The sequence below is a fragment of the Protopterus annectens genome, chromosome 15.part0 (assembly GCF_019279795.1).
Source record: "Protopterus annectens isolate FY-2018-M chromosome 15.part0, PAN1.0, whole genome shotgun sequence".
Classification (NCBI taxonomy): domain Eukaryota; kingdom Metazoa; phylum Chordata; order Ceratodontiformes; family Protopteridae; genus Protopterus; species Protopterus annectens.
Window position 1 is genome coordinate 18,125,923 of NC_056749.1, and position 18,109 is coordinate 18,144,031.

The 18,109-nt window shown below is 42.7% G+C and overlaps 1 protein-coding gene across 1 annotated transcript in view; it reads right to left on the reverse strand.

Moving 5' to 3' along the window:
• PODNL1 (podocan like 1) overlaps positions 1–18,109 on the reverse strand; it is a 906,607-nt gene that overhangs the window by 298,256 nt on the left and 590,242 nt on the right. Inside the window, exons 7-8 of the mRNA XM_044057733.1 lie at positions 13,216–13,331; positions 7,385–8,025 (exon numbers count right to left, since the gene is read on the reverse strand). Of these exons, the coding sequence (XP_043913668.1) occupies positions 7,385–8,025; positions 13,216–13,331 (757 nt within the window). The remainder of the gene's footprint in view (positions 1–7,384; positions 8,026–13,215; positions 13,332–18,109) is intronic.

Consider the following 18,109-nt stretch of genomic DNA (forward strand, 5'->3'; position numbering starts at 1 on the left):
AATGAAAGGGCATCGCCTGCTTATCTCTATCTGTGTGAGAGGGGAGGGATGTGTGCCCATCTCTATCTGTGTGAGAGGGGAGGGATGTGTGCCCATCTCTATCTGTGTGAGAGGGGAGGGATGTGTCCTCACCTGTCTCTGTATGAGAGGGGAGGGATGTGTGCTCATATGTCTCTGTGTGAGAGGGGAGGGATGTGTCCTCACCTGTCTCTGTATGAGAGGGGAGGGATGTGTCCTCACCTGTCTCTGTATGAGAGGGGAGGGATGTGTGCTCATATGTCTCTGTGTGAGAGGGGAGGGATGTGTGCTCACATGTCCCTGTGTGAGAGGGGAGGGATGTGTGCTCATATGTCTCTGTGTGAGAGGGGAGGGATGTGTGCCCATCTCTATCTGTGTGAGAGGGGAGGGATGTGTCCTCACCTGTCTCTGTATGAGAGGGGAGGGATGTGTGCTCATATGTCTCTGTGTGAGAGGGGAGGGATGTGTGCTCATATGTCTCTGTGTGAGGGGAGGGATGTGTCCTCACCTGTCTCTGTATGAGAGGGGAGGGATGTGTGCCCACATGTCTGTGTGAGAGGGGAGGGATGTGTGCTCACCTGTCTCTGTATGAGTGGGGAGGGATGTGTGCTCACCTGTCTCTGTATGAGAGGGGAGGGATGTGTGCTCACATGTCTCTGTGTGAGAGGGGATGGATGTGTGTTCACCTGCCTCTGTGTGAGAGGGGAGGGATGTGTGCTCACATGTCTCTGTGTGAGAGGGGAGGGATGTGTGCTCATCTCTATCTGTGTGAAAGGGGAGGGATGTGTCCTCACCTGTCTCTGTATGAGGGGAGAAATGTGTGCTCATATGTCTCTGAGAGGGGAGGGATGTATGCTCATATGTCTGTGTGAGAGGGGAGGGATGTGTGCCCATCTCTATCTGTGTGAGAGGGGAGGGATGTGTCCTCACCTGTCTCTGTATGAGAGGGGAGGGATGTGTGCTCACATGTCTCGGTGTGAGAGGGGATGGATGTGTGTTCACCTGCCTCCGTGTGAGAGGGGAAGGATATGTGCTCTGGAGTGAATGTGTACTCATCTGTCTCTATGTGAGAGAGGAGGGATGTATGCTCACCTGTCTGTCTGAGAGGGGAGGAATGTGTGCTCTGGAGTGTGTGTGTGCGCTCACCTGTCTGTGTGAAAGGTGAGGGATGTGTGCTTACCTGTCTCTGTGTGAGAGGGGAGTCATGTGTGCTCTGGAGTGCATGTGTGTTCTCACCTGTCTCTGCATGAGAGAGGGATGTTTACTCTGGAGTGCATGTGTGCTCACCTGTCTGTGCATGAGAGGGGAGGGATTTGTTCTGGAGTGCATGAGTGCTCATCTGTCTCTGCACAAGAGGGGAAGGATGTGTGCTCTGAAGTGCATGTTTTCTCATCCTTCCCTATGGAAAAGGGAAGTGATGTGTGCTATGCACTGTATCCTTTCTTAACAGTTCCCCAGATGATACTGGAGAACAAACACAAGTATGTGTTCCTCAGGGACAGGATGATCACAAACTTTATGTCACCCTGGAAGGTTGTGACAATCTGCACTATTCCCAGTGTATGTTCAACCCTGAAGTGATGTTGGGTATGCATGGGGAAAATATGCAGCTTAAAAAATACCCCTAGTGGCTGCCAGGATGGCAGCCTCACTGCAGTTATGCTCTTGATTTGGAGCACCAGGGAAGAAATTATAAATTTGTTGAGACAGACTGAAATGTTACATAAAATAACAGAAATAACTGTACACATGAGGTATTTGCAGTAGACAGCTGCACAAGACTTCTGCACCAAAACATAGACCACTCTCTTCAGACATGATCAAGGCGGCTGATGAAACTCAGAAACCCTCGACGGCTGCTGAGGGGAGAGGTGTAACCACTATGACCACTGGTAGAGAATTAATTATAATATTTTATACTTTGCACTTCAACAGATGAAGTAAAAGTGTTTCTGCATGTGCTATACATAGTTGTCCGTCAGTGAGAACTGTGGTTTTGGAAGAAAATATTTTGGAGAATGCATTTATTTATTTGTTTACCCTTTGTTAACTGGGTTAGTTTTACTAGGCCCATGGCTTCTTTTCAGGAGAGACCAAAGGTGATTCTTATACTGACTGGAGGAAATATGGCCAGGCACTGGGGAAATTTCCCTGATCTTTGTGCAGAGTTGAAAAAACGTTTGGAGCATGCTTTACTTAAATGAGGGGGGTGGGGGGTATTTTTTTTCAAAAAAATATCCTTAGAACATAAGCACGCTAGGGAGTAAAGCTCCCTAGGAGTGCATTTTAGGTAGCAGACTGTTGAAGAAAAAAAGAGAGAGATTTTTATTTTGAGAAGGTAGTGAAAAGGAATATAAGAATTATTATAGATTGTTGGATAGGGTTAATTCATAATTAAGGGCAAAATGTGTACATTAATAACCTAAGTTCTGGTCTGTATTATTACTAGAGGAAAAGCTGAAGAATTTGTTACATGAAAGGTTAAAGCTATAGTATACAAATTTGAAGAGTTTATTCAGGATATTATTCACTTTTAAGCTGAAATAAGAATGGAGGAATAAATAATGAGAAATTGTTTTCCTTATGGGAGAATGGCAGTTGTCATTTGCAGGGGGTGGTTTATTGTCCAGATTGCTTTTGAAGTTTCCAGAAATGTATGGGTGAGACTACAGGAAAACACAATTTAAGGATTTTGGAGCATTTTAGTGCACCCCACTAGCCAGCAACCAGGCCCTTTTGGAAAGTGATCATCAGAATAACAACTGGAAGGTTAACGTTTTCAGTTATATATTGTTTTTTATATTTCAAGTGCTAAACCTTGTTTGTATGGACAGACTCAAAACTCCAACTATTGTCTGTCTCATATCGCCTACTTACAGGTGATTTCTGCTTGACTTACAAAGTCATGTCTGACCCAGCTCTGTTAGAAATGCTACATCTAAAGAAATAGCAATCCCTCCACACCACACGCTCCAGAGACCTCAACCTCATTACCAGAATCAACAGAACAAGCTGGAGGGACAGGTTCATAACCCAGAGGCTGCCCGTGCTATGGAATAGACTTCCCATACATGTGAAGTGGAGTGCCTCACTGCCCCTCTTCAGGAGAAATCTTGATGAGTGGATGGGAAATAGAAAATTCACACCGAGGATCACTCCAGTGACTCTACTCAACAGAGGCACTGGAAACTAAGGTCGGGTGGCATGATACCAGGGCAATCCTATGGGCTAGGCTTGTAAAGGCTCCAAGGCCATTAGCCTAGTACAAACCTATGAACCTATGAATCCTTCCTGCTGATAAATACTGATAAGGTGGAATGGCTTCTTTAACAGAAGGATGTTTGTTTCACTAAGGAATGCACCTTGTGGGTATAAATAATGTACTGTCCTGCTAGTGCTTTGCCATAGTATTTGAAGACCATTTTGCACTCTGAGGATTAATTCCTATAATGTATCTCTTTTTATCTTGGAGAACATTACATGGTCATTATAACTACCATAACAACTTTGTTAATAATTCTATTAATGAAGTGCAAACGGCCATTTTTACTTAAATGCTTATTTTGTTGTCTCATTAAATTAAGACCTATTAAACCAAAGTATTAAAGTTCACTTAAATAAATTAGTTATTTAAGCCATTTTATTGTTTTTTTTCATTTTCATTGTGCTTAAGGGAAAACTTTTGTTTTTTATTAAAAAAAAACAAACAAGATTTGGTACATGAAATATAAAAAAAACAATCTCAACTTTTTTTTATAACAGTAAATCAATCATCCTTTCAAATGTTATTTGCAGTTTCATCTATATTTATTTTATTTAACATTTGTTTACTGGGAAAGTCCGACTAGGGCTGAGGCTATTTTCAGCAGAGGCCTGGGGAGAAATGCTCCAGATGCATGTCTTTGGACTGTGGGAGGAAACTGGAGCAAACCCATGCAAACACAGGGAAGACATGCAGAGTCTATTCAGAAGGCACCCCAGCTGAGAATTGAACCAGAGAACCTCTTGCTTTGAGGTGACAATGCTAACCACTGTACCACTGCGCTGCCTTATAAGATTACATACTAATTTGCTGAGACTCCAAAATAAAAACAGTAATAATAATAAATAATACCCAAATAGGGCCACGGTTCCTTTTTAGGCATGACCCAGCAGCAATGTCTGATTAAGTGACTTATACAAGGTCACACAGTAGGCAAATGAGGGCTGAGAGACCCAAACCCTGCACCACAGAACTACAGCTCACAGGCTTAACCCTCTGCACCAACTGCCAGCAGATTGTGTGTACGTGTGTGTGTGTGTGTGTGTGTGTGTGTGTGTGTGTGTGTGTGTGTTTGCACGTGCGCGTGTGTGTATATGTATATATATATATATATATATATATATATATATATATATGGGTTCCGTCAATTTGTTCGAAGTTTCACTACTTTGAACTCCACTTCACCGAGTCCACTTGTTCGAAGTAGTGAAACTTCGAACATTGACTTCGACAGGAACACTATAGGACGGAATGGGAATATTGAGTTGTGCACACGCAGCATTGCCTTGTTGGATAGCTGCTGTTCAGAGTAAGTATACCATCCATTCTTTGTCCGTGTGCCATCACATCCCAGTCCAGTTAAATCTCCCCGCTCTTCTCCCTGGTTAAACTCAATGTAAAAAAACAAACCATGGATAGGCACTGCCTTGCTATCTCTGTGGCCGGAGTGGTGGACATGGGCATCCTCAGACAATGTAACAATTGCCTCATGTATACCGGCAGTCACTTAATCTTTAAACAAACGCAGAATGTGAGAGATGTAGTTACACTATGAAAATTGACACACAACTCTCATATACTGACAAATCAAATTTTAAACAGGTTGTCAGCACACGCACATCATTTTGCTCACTAAATAAGGTCTTGACACATAAAACCAAATGTGTGGAGGTACTCACAAAGAACTTACCAAAACCTCAGAGGCCTCCCGTACGCTGCCTCAGAAGCCATATGCAAACAAAGCCAAGTCAACACTAGCCACTACACATACAAATACACATCACAGTGTCTCTACAAGCAAGCGCCTAAAGTGAAACACCACACATTCAAACATCTTGGTCATAGGAGACTCAATCATAAGACACATGCATGCCCCCTCATCAGGCTGGATAAAGAAAGGCTTACAGTCAGTTGCCTGTCAGGGGCCAGGATTCACCAGACCATGCAGGCACTCAGGTCACTCAACCACAGGTGGCTCAGTCATAGTCCACATGGGTGTAAATGATCTCAGGCATATCTCCCTGGACTATATTAAGAGAGACATGATGGACCTCTCTGAATATGTGTCACAGGCAGGTATGAGCTTCACAGTCAACAGCATTCTACCCTCGCCAAGAATGATACCACAATACAAACAGAAAATGATTGACTTAACTAATTCACTTAGCTACTGCTGTCATTCCAAGGGGATCCAGTATTTGTCAGCCTGAGACAACATGACCGTGCTGCTTTCCAGAGATGGTCTGCACCTGTTGCCAATAGGCTTTCAAAAACTGACCAAGGCATTAGTCACCCCCATAGTGCCTTTTTTAGGCAGTGCCAAACCAACAGACCTGCCAACATAACAAATTCTTCTAATGCCCAGCTGAAGGCACTACTGCTCAATGCTAGGAGCATTAAACTGCACTCCCTGGAAGCTCTCCATACCTTGGAGAATGTTTATGTCTGTGCCATTACAGAGATGTGGTTTAAGGCTGCAGAAAGCACCCCAGCAGTGCAAGGCTACAATGCCTATCACATATTCAGACCACCCTCTGAAAAGGAAAAATGAAAGGAAGGGGTGTTTCCATTTACATAAAAAACAATCACACCTCAAGACTGGCCATGCAGGCTAACTCACTTGAGCTACTCTATGTCCAGCTGACCAGAGCCAAAATCTCCCACCATATCATCGCTAGCTACAGGCCCCCAATCATGAACCATGAAAACCACTCCATGTACCTGAAGTTACTAGAATCACTTACCATTCAGCCCAATACACTATTCATGGGTGATTTTAACTACCCCTCCCCCTAGTGGGACTCAAATATCCTTGATATGTTGTTTTTGTGTCTTTCGGCTTTTCCCGGTTAGGGGTCGCCACAGCGGAACTCCGGTCCGCTAATGATTGGTAGTAGATTTTTACGTGCCGAGTTGTCGGCCCTGACGCACAACTTTCAACGAAGGTACGCCCATTCATGCATGTCTCCACACAGAAGACTCTAGCTGAGAATCGAACAGGACGTCTTATTGTGAGGCGACAACGCTACCGCAGCACCACCATGGGGAGCACTGCACAACCTCCCCCAGCATAATGTCTTCATTGGTAATATTGGGAGGTTGGCATAATGGTTAAGATTTTCCTTACAAACACAAGGTGCAGGGTTTGATTCTCACATAAGGTAATTGGTTATGCTTAAAATGTCTCAGTACTAATCTATGAACCTATAAATCAGTCTCCTTTGAAATAAATGTAATGGTAGAACCCCCATCAAGCCCTAAAATCCTAATGAATTTTTCCAAGGCAAATTACCTTCTATTAAATAATAGCATAGGTAATTTTAAATCTCTCCTACCCCCAAAGACATGCAAGTCTGTGCAGAAGTATACATGAATACCCTGTACAGCCACTTAAACAACTGCATATCAACGGCAGTACCTGACAGATTTAAACTCAGGTCTAGCTGGAAAAACAAGCCACCCTGGTGGACCCCTTGGCATAAGAAGACCATACAAAGAAAGGAACAAACTCCTGTCTAGAAGAATTAACATATTTAAGATAGGAAAAGAAACCATGGAAATTGGAGAAATCCACAAAGACATGGGGAGAACATGCAACTCTGCACAGTCAGACAGTGAGTGACCAGAGGTCAGAATCAAACTCCAGAGTCTGGAACAGTGAGCTAGAGATCATAACTAGTAATCCAGTCATGGTGAGGTTCAGTCAGTGTCTGAAGAACCAAAAATAAAACATGCATTTCTTAATTTGTAACTGGATCTCTTTGGGGTAGTTTGCGAGATACTGACAGATCTCGTGAAGACAACTTGTGGATACCCATTGTTACAATGAACTTGTACGTAAGGTCTATTCACAGACAGCACTGAACACAACAGTTGCACCTGGATCTTTTCAGTCACACTCCCTAACTGAAAATCCTGCGAGAAACATTGGACATTTGCATCTCATTTCCCAAACAAAAGTTACTGGGCTGATCAAATCAGTGGGAAAATGGCTGAAGCCCTAGTTCTTACTACAAGCACTCCTTGGCACTGACACTGTGTGGGTTATTGGAACAAGGAAGCAGAAAAACTGTACCCTTACACTTAACTGGAGATTGGAAACACCTTGCCATGACCCTGGCATAATGCTACTCCCCCTTAATCGGTTGTGCGTCAGGTAGAGCTCCTTCAGTGCAGAAAGGTTAAGCAAATCCTCAGGTGATAAAGAGTTAATCTGATTTTTTTGCAGTCTCAGAACTTCCAAACTAGTAGGAAGACCGTTAGGAATAAAGGTAAGGAAATTTCCAGAAATATCCAGCATTTTCAGTTTTCTGAGCTTTCGGAATGCTAGTCGGTGGATTTTGGCATTATACAGGCGATTATAGCTCATGTTAAGCTCTGTCAAGTAGTATGTGTTGGAAAAATCATTCATAGAGATGTTAGCAATGTGGTTGTAGAGTATCATAAGGGACTGAATTCGTCGAGGAAGACCGCTGGGGACCTTCTCCAGCTGGTTGCCGTACAAATGCAGGGTATGTAGCTTGCGCAGTCCATCAAATGCTTTATTGTGGATCATCTGAGCTGTCAGCTGGTTGTTCTGAAGCAGCAGGTACTCCAAGCTCCGGATTCTGCTGAGGGCATTTGGCTGGATGGACGCGATCTGGTTTTTGCCCAAGTGCAGAATAATAATATTGGGTGGTAAGCTAGCTGGAATTTCCTCAAGTTGGTTGTTGGATAAATCCAAATATTCTAAACCTTTCAGCTTACTGTAACAAGAGAGAATGAAAAAAAGTTTAGTGTGTCTAGAAATGTCCTGCTTATAATGAGTACATTGAAGTGCCATTTGTCAAATGTCGACTGTGCGAGATAACAGAACTGGGATATTTCATCTTAAACTAACCTCAATACCAGTTGGCTGAGTCTGATGTCACAGTGATGATTTTGTGTGTGTGCAGGACTTGACTTTGGATACATCTTGGGGAATGGGCTCACAGCACTTGTCTAGCTATATGGTATAAATGTGCAACTTCAATGACCATGTGTGGTCACAGGGGACATGTCTGATCTCATGGCATAAATATTGTACCTTAGTATACCTGAGCATAAAAATTATATAAAGAAACATGAGATCTCAATCACAACATAAGTAAGGTGTTTCATTATGCCTCTTCATTCTGAGTCTCCAGGCATGATTCCAGACAGTTACTGCCTCCAGTGTGACCCAGTCAAAAATCATTGCAAAATAATTTGTTTCATTATATCAGTTGCAAAATAATTTGTTTCATTATATCAGTTGCAAAATAATTTGTTTCATTATGCCTCAACCTCTGCATTCAAATATAAGTTTGATCATCTCCTGCATCCACTATAACCCAGTGATGGATGGAGCCAAAGAATGCCGGAACATGAACTTAGAGTGGGTGTCCCAGTAAGCAATGGCCATTCTTATTGGTGTCCCAGTAAGCAGTTTCATTCTTAATTGTGTCCCAGTAAGCAATGGCCATTCTTATTGGTGTCCCAGTAAGCAGTGTCATTCTTACTGGTATCCCAGTAAGAAATGGCCATTTTTATTGGTGTCCCAGTAAGCAGTGTCATTCTTATTGGTGTCCCACCAAGTAATGGCCATTCTTATTGGTGTCTCAGTAAGCAATGCCATTCTTATTGGTGTCTCAGTAAGCAATGCCATTCTTATTGGTGTCCCAGTAAGCAATGCCATTCTTATTGGTGTCCTAGAAGCAGTGCCATTCTTACTGGTGTTCCAGTAAGCAATGGCCATTCTTATTGGTGTCCCAGTAAGCAATGACATTCTTATTGGTGTCCCACTACACAATGACCATTCTTACTGGTGTCCCAGTAAGCAATACCATTCTTATTGGTGTCCTACCAAGCAATGGGCATTGTTATTGGTGTCACAGTAAGCAATGCCATTCTTATTTCTGTAGAAACAGCTGGTGGAGAGACTTTTCTAGTTTACTTAATTGGAAGTGTTTTGTTATGGCCCCTCCAAGAGTGTTGTTTGGTGTCCAAACTAAGAAAGTATTGGCTTGGGATCTGCAGACTTGCCACTTGGAGGGGCTATTATAACACCTTTTTATACAAATGTTGCACTTCCTTAAGCCAGCCATTATTGCTTTCTTAAGGCAGGCTGTCATTTGTAACACATATGGGACAACAGGCAACATACTGTCCAGGGTGAACTAGGAAATGTTTGATAGGCTTAATGTGTATTTACACCTAATGAGCAGATATATTTACTATGTCTGTTTTAATTCTGAGAAGGGTGCAACTAGCCTGGCTCTATGGCACAAGGGACAGGTTCTTGACTGCATTCTAGGAAACCAGATTTCAGCAAGCAGCCCAGCCACTGGAGGACCCAGGCAGGGAGGGGGAAGGGTGAACGGGTGTGACCTGCTCACCTGTCCTTTGGAGGGAGGGGTTGTGCACACTCATGGGTACGCTAGGTTCTCATGCCTTTGCATCCTACTGCATGCTCATCCCCTGTGTTTCATAGGTTCATAGGTAGGTACTAGGCTATTGGCCCAAGGACCTATGTAAGCCTAGCCAAAAAGATTCCCTGGCTTATGCCACCCAAGAAAGTTATTTTCCTGTGCCACTGTTGAGCAGAGACACAGAAGTGATCCCCGGGGTGTATTTCCTATTTCCCATTCACTCATCAAGATTTTTCATGAAGAATGCTAATGAAGAACTTTGCTTGACATAGATGGGTAGCCTGTTCCTGAGTATGGGAGGTCTCTGGGACAGGAATCTATCCCTCCAGCATGTCCTGTTTATTGTGGTGACAAGGTTTACGTCCCTAGAGCATGTAGCTCAGAGGGATTGAGATTTCTTTAGGTGTAGCATGTCCAACAGCTCTGAGTTTGACATAGCTTTATATGTTAGGCAGAGATCACCTCGGAGTAGGCGATATGCTATGGAGTAAACTGGAGTTTTTTTAGGTGGTCAGTGTAGGGCATTTGCTTGAGGTCAGTAATCCGCTTTGTGAGGTACTTCTGTGGCCTTTCCAGCTGCTGCAGATGTCTTGTGAGGTACATTACAAAAGGGGCATTGTACTCTATAATGGGTTTAATGAGTGTCGAGTAGAGGGGAACAATGACCTCTTTTTTCCTGGATGAGAACCCTTTTATGATGAGGTGTGCCACGTAGAAGGACTTCCTGACTACTGTGGCAATGTGACTATCAAAGGAGAGACTACTGTTCACCTGGGTCCCAAGGTCTCATCACATATTCGGTGTTAAGTAGATTGCTGCCTATGTGGTAGTTCATGGGTACAGAGTTTTTATCAAAGGGGATGACACTGCACTTTTTAGCATTGAGCTTGAAGCCATGGCTCTGACACCAGGCATCTGTCTCAGTGAGGCCCTTCTGTAGGATGTCCACATCATTTGGGGACTTGACTATGGCTCCTAGTTTGCAGTCATCTGCGAACTTCATTAGCCAGAGGCCTTCTGTGTTAGCCTGTACTTCAATGAAGTAGATACCAAACAGGAGAGGTCCCAGGATGGAACCCAGTGGTACTCCACTTGTCACTACTTTGAGGTCAGATTTGGAGTCTGCAACTTTTACAGTGAGGGTTCTGTCAGTGAGCCAGCTGGCAACCCATCTTGTGACATAGGGATTTATACCTAGTTTAGTGAGTTTAGCTATAATTCCAGAATGGGGATGGTGTTGAAAGCCTTGGCGAGGTCAAGATAGGCTGTGTGAACCACCTTACCCTCATCTATGGCTTTGGTGACTGCCTCAAAGAAGTTGATCAGGTTTAGAAGGCATGATCTGCCTTTCACAAACCCAAATTGGGTGGGATTCAGAGCTTGGAGGTTACCAATGTCTTTGTTTATGAGTTCCATGATGGTACGTTCACTGCTAGAGATGTCTTCCACCACCATCCTACTGCATGCCCATCCCCTGTGTTTCACTGCTTGAGATGTCTTCCACCACCATCCTACTGCATGCCCATCCTCTGTTTCATTGCTTGAGATGTCTTCCACCACCATCCTACTGCATGTCCATCCCCTGTGTTTCACTGCTTGAGATGTCTTCCACCAACATCCCACTGCATGCCCACCCCCTGTGTTTCACTGCTTGAGATGTCTTCCACCATCCTACTGCATGCCCATCCTGTGTTTCACTGCTTGAGATGTCTTCCACCACCATCCTACTGCATGCCCAGCCCGTGTTTCACTGCTTGAGATGTCTTCCACCACCATCCTACTGCATGCCCATCCCCTGTGTTTCACTGCTTGAGATGTCTTCAACCACCATCCTACTGCATGCTCATCCCCTGTGTTTCACTGCTTTAGATGTCTTCCACCACCATCCTACTGCATGCCCATCCCCTGTGTTTCACTGCTTGAGATGTCTTCCACCACCATCCTATGCATGCTCATCCCCTGTGTTTCACTGCTTGAGATGTCTTCCACCACCATCCTACTGCATGCCCATCCCCTGTGTTTCACTGCTTGAGATGTCTTCCACCACCATTCTACTGTATGCCCATCCCCTGTGTTTCATTGCTTGAGATGTCTTCCACCACCATCCTACTGCATGTCTATCCCCTGTGTTTCACTGCTTGAGATGTCTTCCACCACCATCCTACTGCATGTCCACCCCCTGTGTTTCACTGCTTGAGATGTCTTCCACCACCATCCCACTGCATGCCCATCCCCGGTGTTTCACTGCTTGAGATGTCTTCCACCACCATCCTACTGCATGCCCATCCCCTGTGTTTCACTGCTTGAGATGTCTTCCATCACCATCCTACTGCATGCCCATCCCCTGTGTTTTACTGCTTGAGATGTCTTCCATCACCATCCTACTGCATGTCCATCCCCTGTGTTTCACTGCTTGAGATGTCTTCCACCACCATCCTACTGCATGTCCATCCCCTGTGTTTCACTGCTTGAGATGTCTTCCACCACCATCCTACTGCATGTCCATCCCCTGTGTTTCACTGCTTGAGATGTCTTCCACCACCATCCTACTGCATGTCCATCCCCTGTGTTTCACTGCTTGCATGCAATATGAATGGAGGGAAACTGAAGAGAAAATGGTGAAACACCCCTCATGACAGTGTGAGTGATGGCTCCTTCCAGTGCTCCAGTGATGGGGAATGAATGGGCCAATATGCCATGGGAGGTCTGATGATCAACAGACAACAGGATCAAAGTGAAGAAAAAAAGGGGAAGGGGTGAATTGACATTTTAAGTGGGTAATTCTTGGTTAGACATAGGGCTCTATAAAACAGCAGAATGTTGCAGCACTCAATAATGTTTTGTTTATTGAGATTGTACCCTGGAACAGATTCATGTTGCTGCACATATGTTAGGGAGTAGGGGCTGTACTTCTTGGGGGATACTGTCCATCTCACCTTGAGAAAGGGAGGTCTTCTGTCCACCACCATTGTTACCTGGGGGGTTACAGAGTGAGGCACAGAAGAAAGACGTGAAAGATGAGAAAATGGTCAGTGTAGACACTGGTGTTCTCATATCTACATTGCAGCATCATACAGTACTTAGTTGGTTCATACTGGGAGAGGGGCATACAGTACTTAGTGGTTCATACTGGGAGAGGGGCATGTGGCAATAACTCCAATAGATATGGTCTGCTAACCCCTGAACTAGGGGGCCTTATGGTGTTTCAAGAAGTCCTATCACACTGTGTATCATCCATCAATACTGGTTCAACCTGAAAGAGAAAATGAATATAATAAACAGTACTGCTAGGATCTGCAGTAAAGAACATCACTTCTTTTTAGGCTTATATTTCCACCCATTCAGACCTCACCTGCATGGCTTAGAAGGTTAAAGAATCAGATGTGGTGATACCTTTTCAGGAAGTGTGTCTTATCTGTTCCTCATCTCTGAATAAGGCAGAATTAATTTTCGGAATAATTCTCAAATTCACTATGACCATCTGTAGCTTAATGACACAAGTCTTACCTGAACGTCTCCTTGTTGATCGCAGCAGATGATAAGTGGTTATTCTGAAGGTGAAGCTCTCGAAGCCGGTGCTGGTTTTGTAGACATCCCTTGGGTATGCTGGAAACCCTGTTATTCTAGAAATAACATGGACAGTCACTCAAAGCTGCTTTTGTATCACACGGTAGTTAGCCTGGCTAGCTACGCAGGCTGACGAATGTCAGGTATTGCTAGAGCAAAAGTCACCCCACATTACATGAGCTGCAGCACAGAATGACTTGGCGAGGTTACACCTATGTCTACTGTCAGCCTTTTATAACTTGTTTGTCTACGTGCCTTCCTGTTAGTAGTTCTTCTCCAACACAGTGCATCTGCTTTCTCAAAACCCCATTGGGACTGAATGCCACATCGCACACTATGTCTCTTTATCATCCATGCCCTCCAGTAAAATCATCTCTGTTGCATTCTACCACTCCACACCATCTCAACCACACAGAAAAGAACACCACATACAAATAGTGGTGCTGACTCAGTCATTTTTCTCTACTTATAGCTGCTATCAGAATTTACACAGTTTGGTTGTACCAGTTGTATTTTATACCCAAGAATTTCTAACATACCCATTAATCTTATACACAGGTCAGGCATATTTTTATCAACCAGAGGAGAAGTTGTGGATAGCAATTAATAAAGAGCTGAAGACCTTTATCTGGGAGGGGAATATGGCAAGAGTCAAGTGGGATAAGCTGATTCTTCCAGTAGAACAGGGCAGATTGGGATTACCCAATTTGAAGGGGGTAATTCAGCGCTACACTGTTAAGTCTCCTCTACATAGTACAACCCTAGAACTATCATTCAAATTGGAAAGGGATGATGATGAAACAGGGGGGAAGCTCAAGAAATATGGGGAGACTGGGATTTTGGATATATATCTTTAAGGAGAATAACAATAATCATACAGAATATTATATTCATAAAGTTAATAAAAAACAACAAACTATAAAGTCTCTACAGCAGTGGTAAAATAAATAAAATAAAATAGAATAAATAACCACTGTAAAAAAGGGCACATAGTGACACACATATAAAACATTTTAACAAATTTAGTACGTTAAATACATAAACTGAAAAGTAAACTACTATCCAACAATATGAATAAATGAAACAAATATATTTTGTATATTTTTTATTTCGTGCATTATTAATTTTTTTTCGTTTGTCAAGAATGAGAAATTGTTGTTTTAAGAAGTTTTGTCTGATTAATTGAGATAATTGGCATGGTGTTTTTATTGGTTTGACAATTGTGTTTTTGGTATTTAAACAACAGTGTCTGATTATTGTTTCTATTCTGAAGAAGACCTGCTTAAGGTCAAAACCGCTTAATCGCCATTAAATTTGTTAAGAAGTTTTATATGTATGTTACTATGTGTCTTCCTTTTTTACAGTGGTTATTTATTCTATATTCATAAAGTAGCAGAAAGTATTCCAAGAATTAAGCCAACATGGGAATGGAGAAAGGAGACTCTGCTGATAGGATTTCTGCAATTAGGGCTACAGACAATAGGTAAGAGGAGGATGGAATTTATTGGAGGAAACTGGCAAAGGAACCAAGGTATTGGGAGAAAATATTTAGAGAGGAAAAGGTAATAGAATGGGAAGATGCCAAGAGCTTATTTGGACTGCAGGTTAGAGATTGCCTTCCCTACCAAAGATTGATATCAGAGTATAGGCAAAGAGAAAGAAGTGTGGGGGGGGGGGTAAATGAAAGACCAAAACTAGTAGAGTTTTAGTAGACTCTACAACAGAAGCTGCTGTTAAGAAAGGAATAATTAGTAGAGCATATAAATATTGAATGATAACTACAAGAATCAATCAGAGGAGGTTAGAAAGGACTGGAAAGAAAGACTGTCTAAGCAATTCACAGAGAAACAATGGGGGGTATATGTATGTCTCCCAAATATGCAACAAAATTTCAAAGATTAAGGATATTTGCTTGAAAATGTTTACATAGGCATTTTTAATACCCCAAGTAGACTCCAGAGAACTTTTCCTCAGGTAGACAGCAAATGTTGAAGGTGAGATGGGGAAGAAAGAGGTAATTGGGAGCATATATGACAATGACTTGGCAGACTTTAAGGATTCCCTGCAGACTACTCTATCAGAGATACTGGATGAGCAAATTGGTGTATCTAGGGAAATGATTTTTGTCAGCTATGATCCAGAATCGAAATTGCCTAGATATAGTAAGATCTTGCTGAGTCTAATTATGATGGCTGTCAAAAAAAACAATTACTGGAAAATGGAAATCAAAGTCTAAACCAACTGCAGAAGTAGTGACTATAGTAACAGAAATAAAACAACTGGAAGTGGGATCTTTAGAAAATGGTGGGAACAAATTATACAAGAAAAAGTGAACTGTGGGAACAATACGTACAGGGGAGGAATGAGGTTTAAAAGAAGGCAGGGTCTGAATGAGCTATGTAATGTTTGACTGACAGTGATTAGGTTAATTATAAGTGATGCATAATGCTTGCAACTAAGATTATGTCAATATGGTTTGTTGTCATTTATATAAATGTATAATTGCCTGTCATAAGCAATAATTTAATGAAGCTGTTTTCTTGTTTAAATAAAGAATTTCTAACATACAGCAGAATACTTCTCCTATTTGACTGCCTGGAGTCAAATAATCCCCTACTAACTTGGCATTGTTCCGTTACTTTGTCTTTATTTTCCCTAAACGTTATTATTTCTATGTGAAGTGTGTGAAGACCCATGCCATCTACCAAAACGACAGCTGGCCTGTCTGTATAGCTGCTCTCTGTACACTTATATTGCTGGTGTATTTGATTGGGTTGACTTTGTACCTTCAAGTCAAAGCTTCTTGGTAAGTTCTACTTTTATAATATTGGTACAACTGTTTCTGCTAACTACTTGTAATCAGTATTGTTTATTTGTACAGTTAATGCTTCTAAAACCATCTGGATCTACAAAGCTGATATAAGTATATTTTTTGTGTTTGATCTAACTGTTTCAGTGACATTTAACACTTTTGTGCTGCATTTATTTATTTGGTGGGATTTATCACTGTTTTCAGCCTGCATTGGTTAAAGAAACTCCATCTGTTTGTTTCTGTGCTGCTCATAGGTTGTTTTAACAGTACTCTGATATTTCCTAACCTCCTCTGCTACTGCAAAAGCTGTTTCCTTGTTTGCCAAAGTTCTCCAGAGTCTGACAAAATATTTCTTAAGTTTTGAAAAGTTTTTATGTGTTGTGAGCAATTCTCACGGTTAGGTGTAGTGAAGCTATTTCCAAGGATTCCTGATATTGCAGGAATTCTTACTTCTGTTCTAAAGCATTTGTTACTGCACTTGAGCTCAAAGCCAGTTTGTTTTACCTTAAGAGGGTCCTTTTTCACTCTGGTAGGAGCACAAAGCTAAATTCAACCCATCCAAGGTGGGAACTACTGGTCGATAGCTTGTTGTGTTTTTATCTGATTGGCCTGAGGGTTTACCTTTATAGAAGTCTTTCATCCTACTAGCATAAAAGGATTACATTTTTGTGGTTCACCATGCTTACATATTAGCCAAGCTCTCCAGTTTAAAATCCTCTATAGGAAATGCTCACCATAGTCTCCCACTGTTCCCAGCTGCTCGAACAGCTGCCAGTTTGTGCAGAGGGTGGTACCATTGCAGGTCATCTAATAGTATATTACCAAACACTTTCACTTTGACCTTTAAGTGACTCTGCCTTACTCCTTCCCATCTAAACATTGTGTTTCCTTGCCTTACATAGCATAGGCTAAATTCAGACCTGCTGAATCTAGACTGTTTGGTATCACTGTGCTCTTAGACCAGCCGTCTTACATTAAGAGGGCCTTCCTACACCCTTGTGGCAGAGGTGTGTAGCTCAGTTCCCATCTGAGTTGGGGACTGCTGGAGAAAGTCTCAGTTTGGAGCTTTCCCACTGGTAGTTGTGTTATAGGTTCACAAGTTCATAGGGAGGTACTAGGCTATCTGCCTGAATACATTTATAAGCCTAGCCAGAATGTGTTGGCTTTTGCTGCCCCCTTAGATTAGTTCCCTGTGCCTCTGTCCAGCAGAGCCACTGAAGTGATCCCCGGGCTAAACTTTCTGTTTCCCATTCACTCATCAAGGTTTCTCTTGAAGAGTGTTAGCGAGGAGCTCTGCCTAATGTAGATTGGGATCTTGTTCCAAAGCATGGGAAGTCTCTGGGACAGGAATCTATCCCTTCATCTTGTTCTATTTATTGTTGTGGTGAGGTTTAGATCCCTAAAGCATGTGGCTCATGGGGATAAGGTTTTCTTTAGGTGGAGCATGTCCATCAATTCTGGGTTGGACATGGCCTTGTATGTCAGGCAGAGGTCACCTCTGAGTAGGCGGTATGCAACTGAGTACAGCTGGAGTTTCTTCAGTCAAGCTGCATAGGGCATCTGTCTGAGGCCAGTGATCCTCTTGGTGAGGTACTTCTGTGGTCTTTCCAGCTGTTGCAGGTGTCTTGTAAGGTACATCCCAAATGGGGCATTGTACTCTGTGATGGGTCTGATGATGAGTGATGAGTAGAGGGGCACAATGACCTCTTCTGATCTGGATGCGAACCCTTTTGTGATTAGGTGGGCCACATAGAAGGATTTTCTAACCACTTTGGCAATGTGATTATCAAAGGAGAGATTACTATCTACTTGGGTCCCCAGATCCCTTATTATGTCTTCCTTATTTAGGGGACTACCACCTATGTGGTAGTTTGTGGGTACTTTGTTTTTTCCAAAGGGGATGACTATGCACTTTTTGGCATTTAGCTTGAGGCCATGATTTTGACACCAGGTATCTGTCTCAGTAAGACCCTTTTGGAGGATGTCTGTCAGCAGGAGAGTCAGTTATAGCCCCTAGTTTGC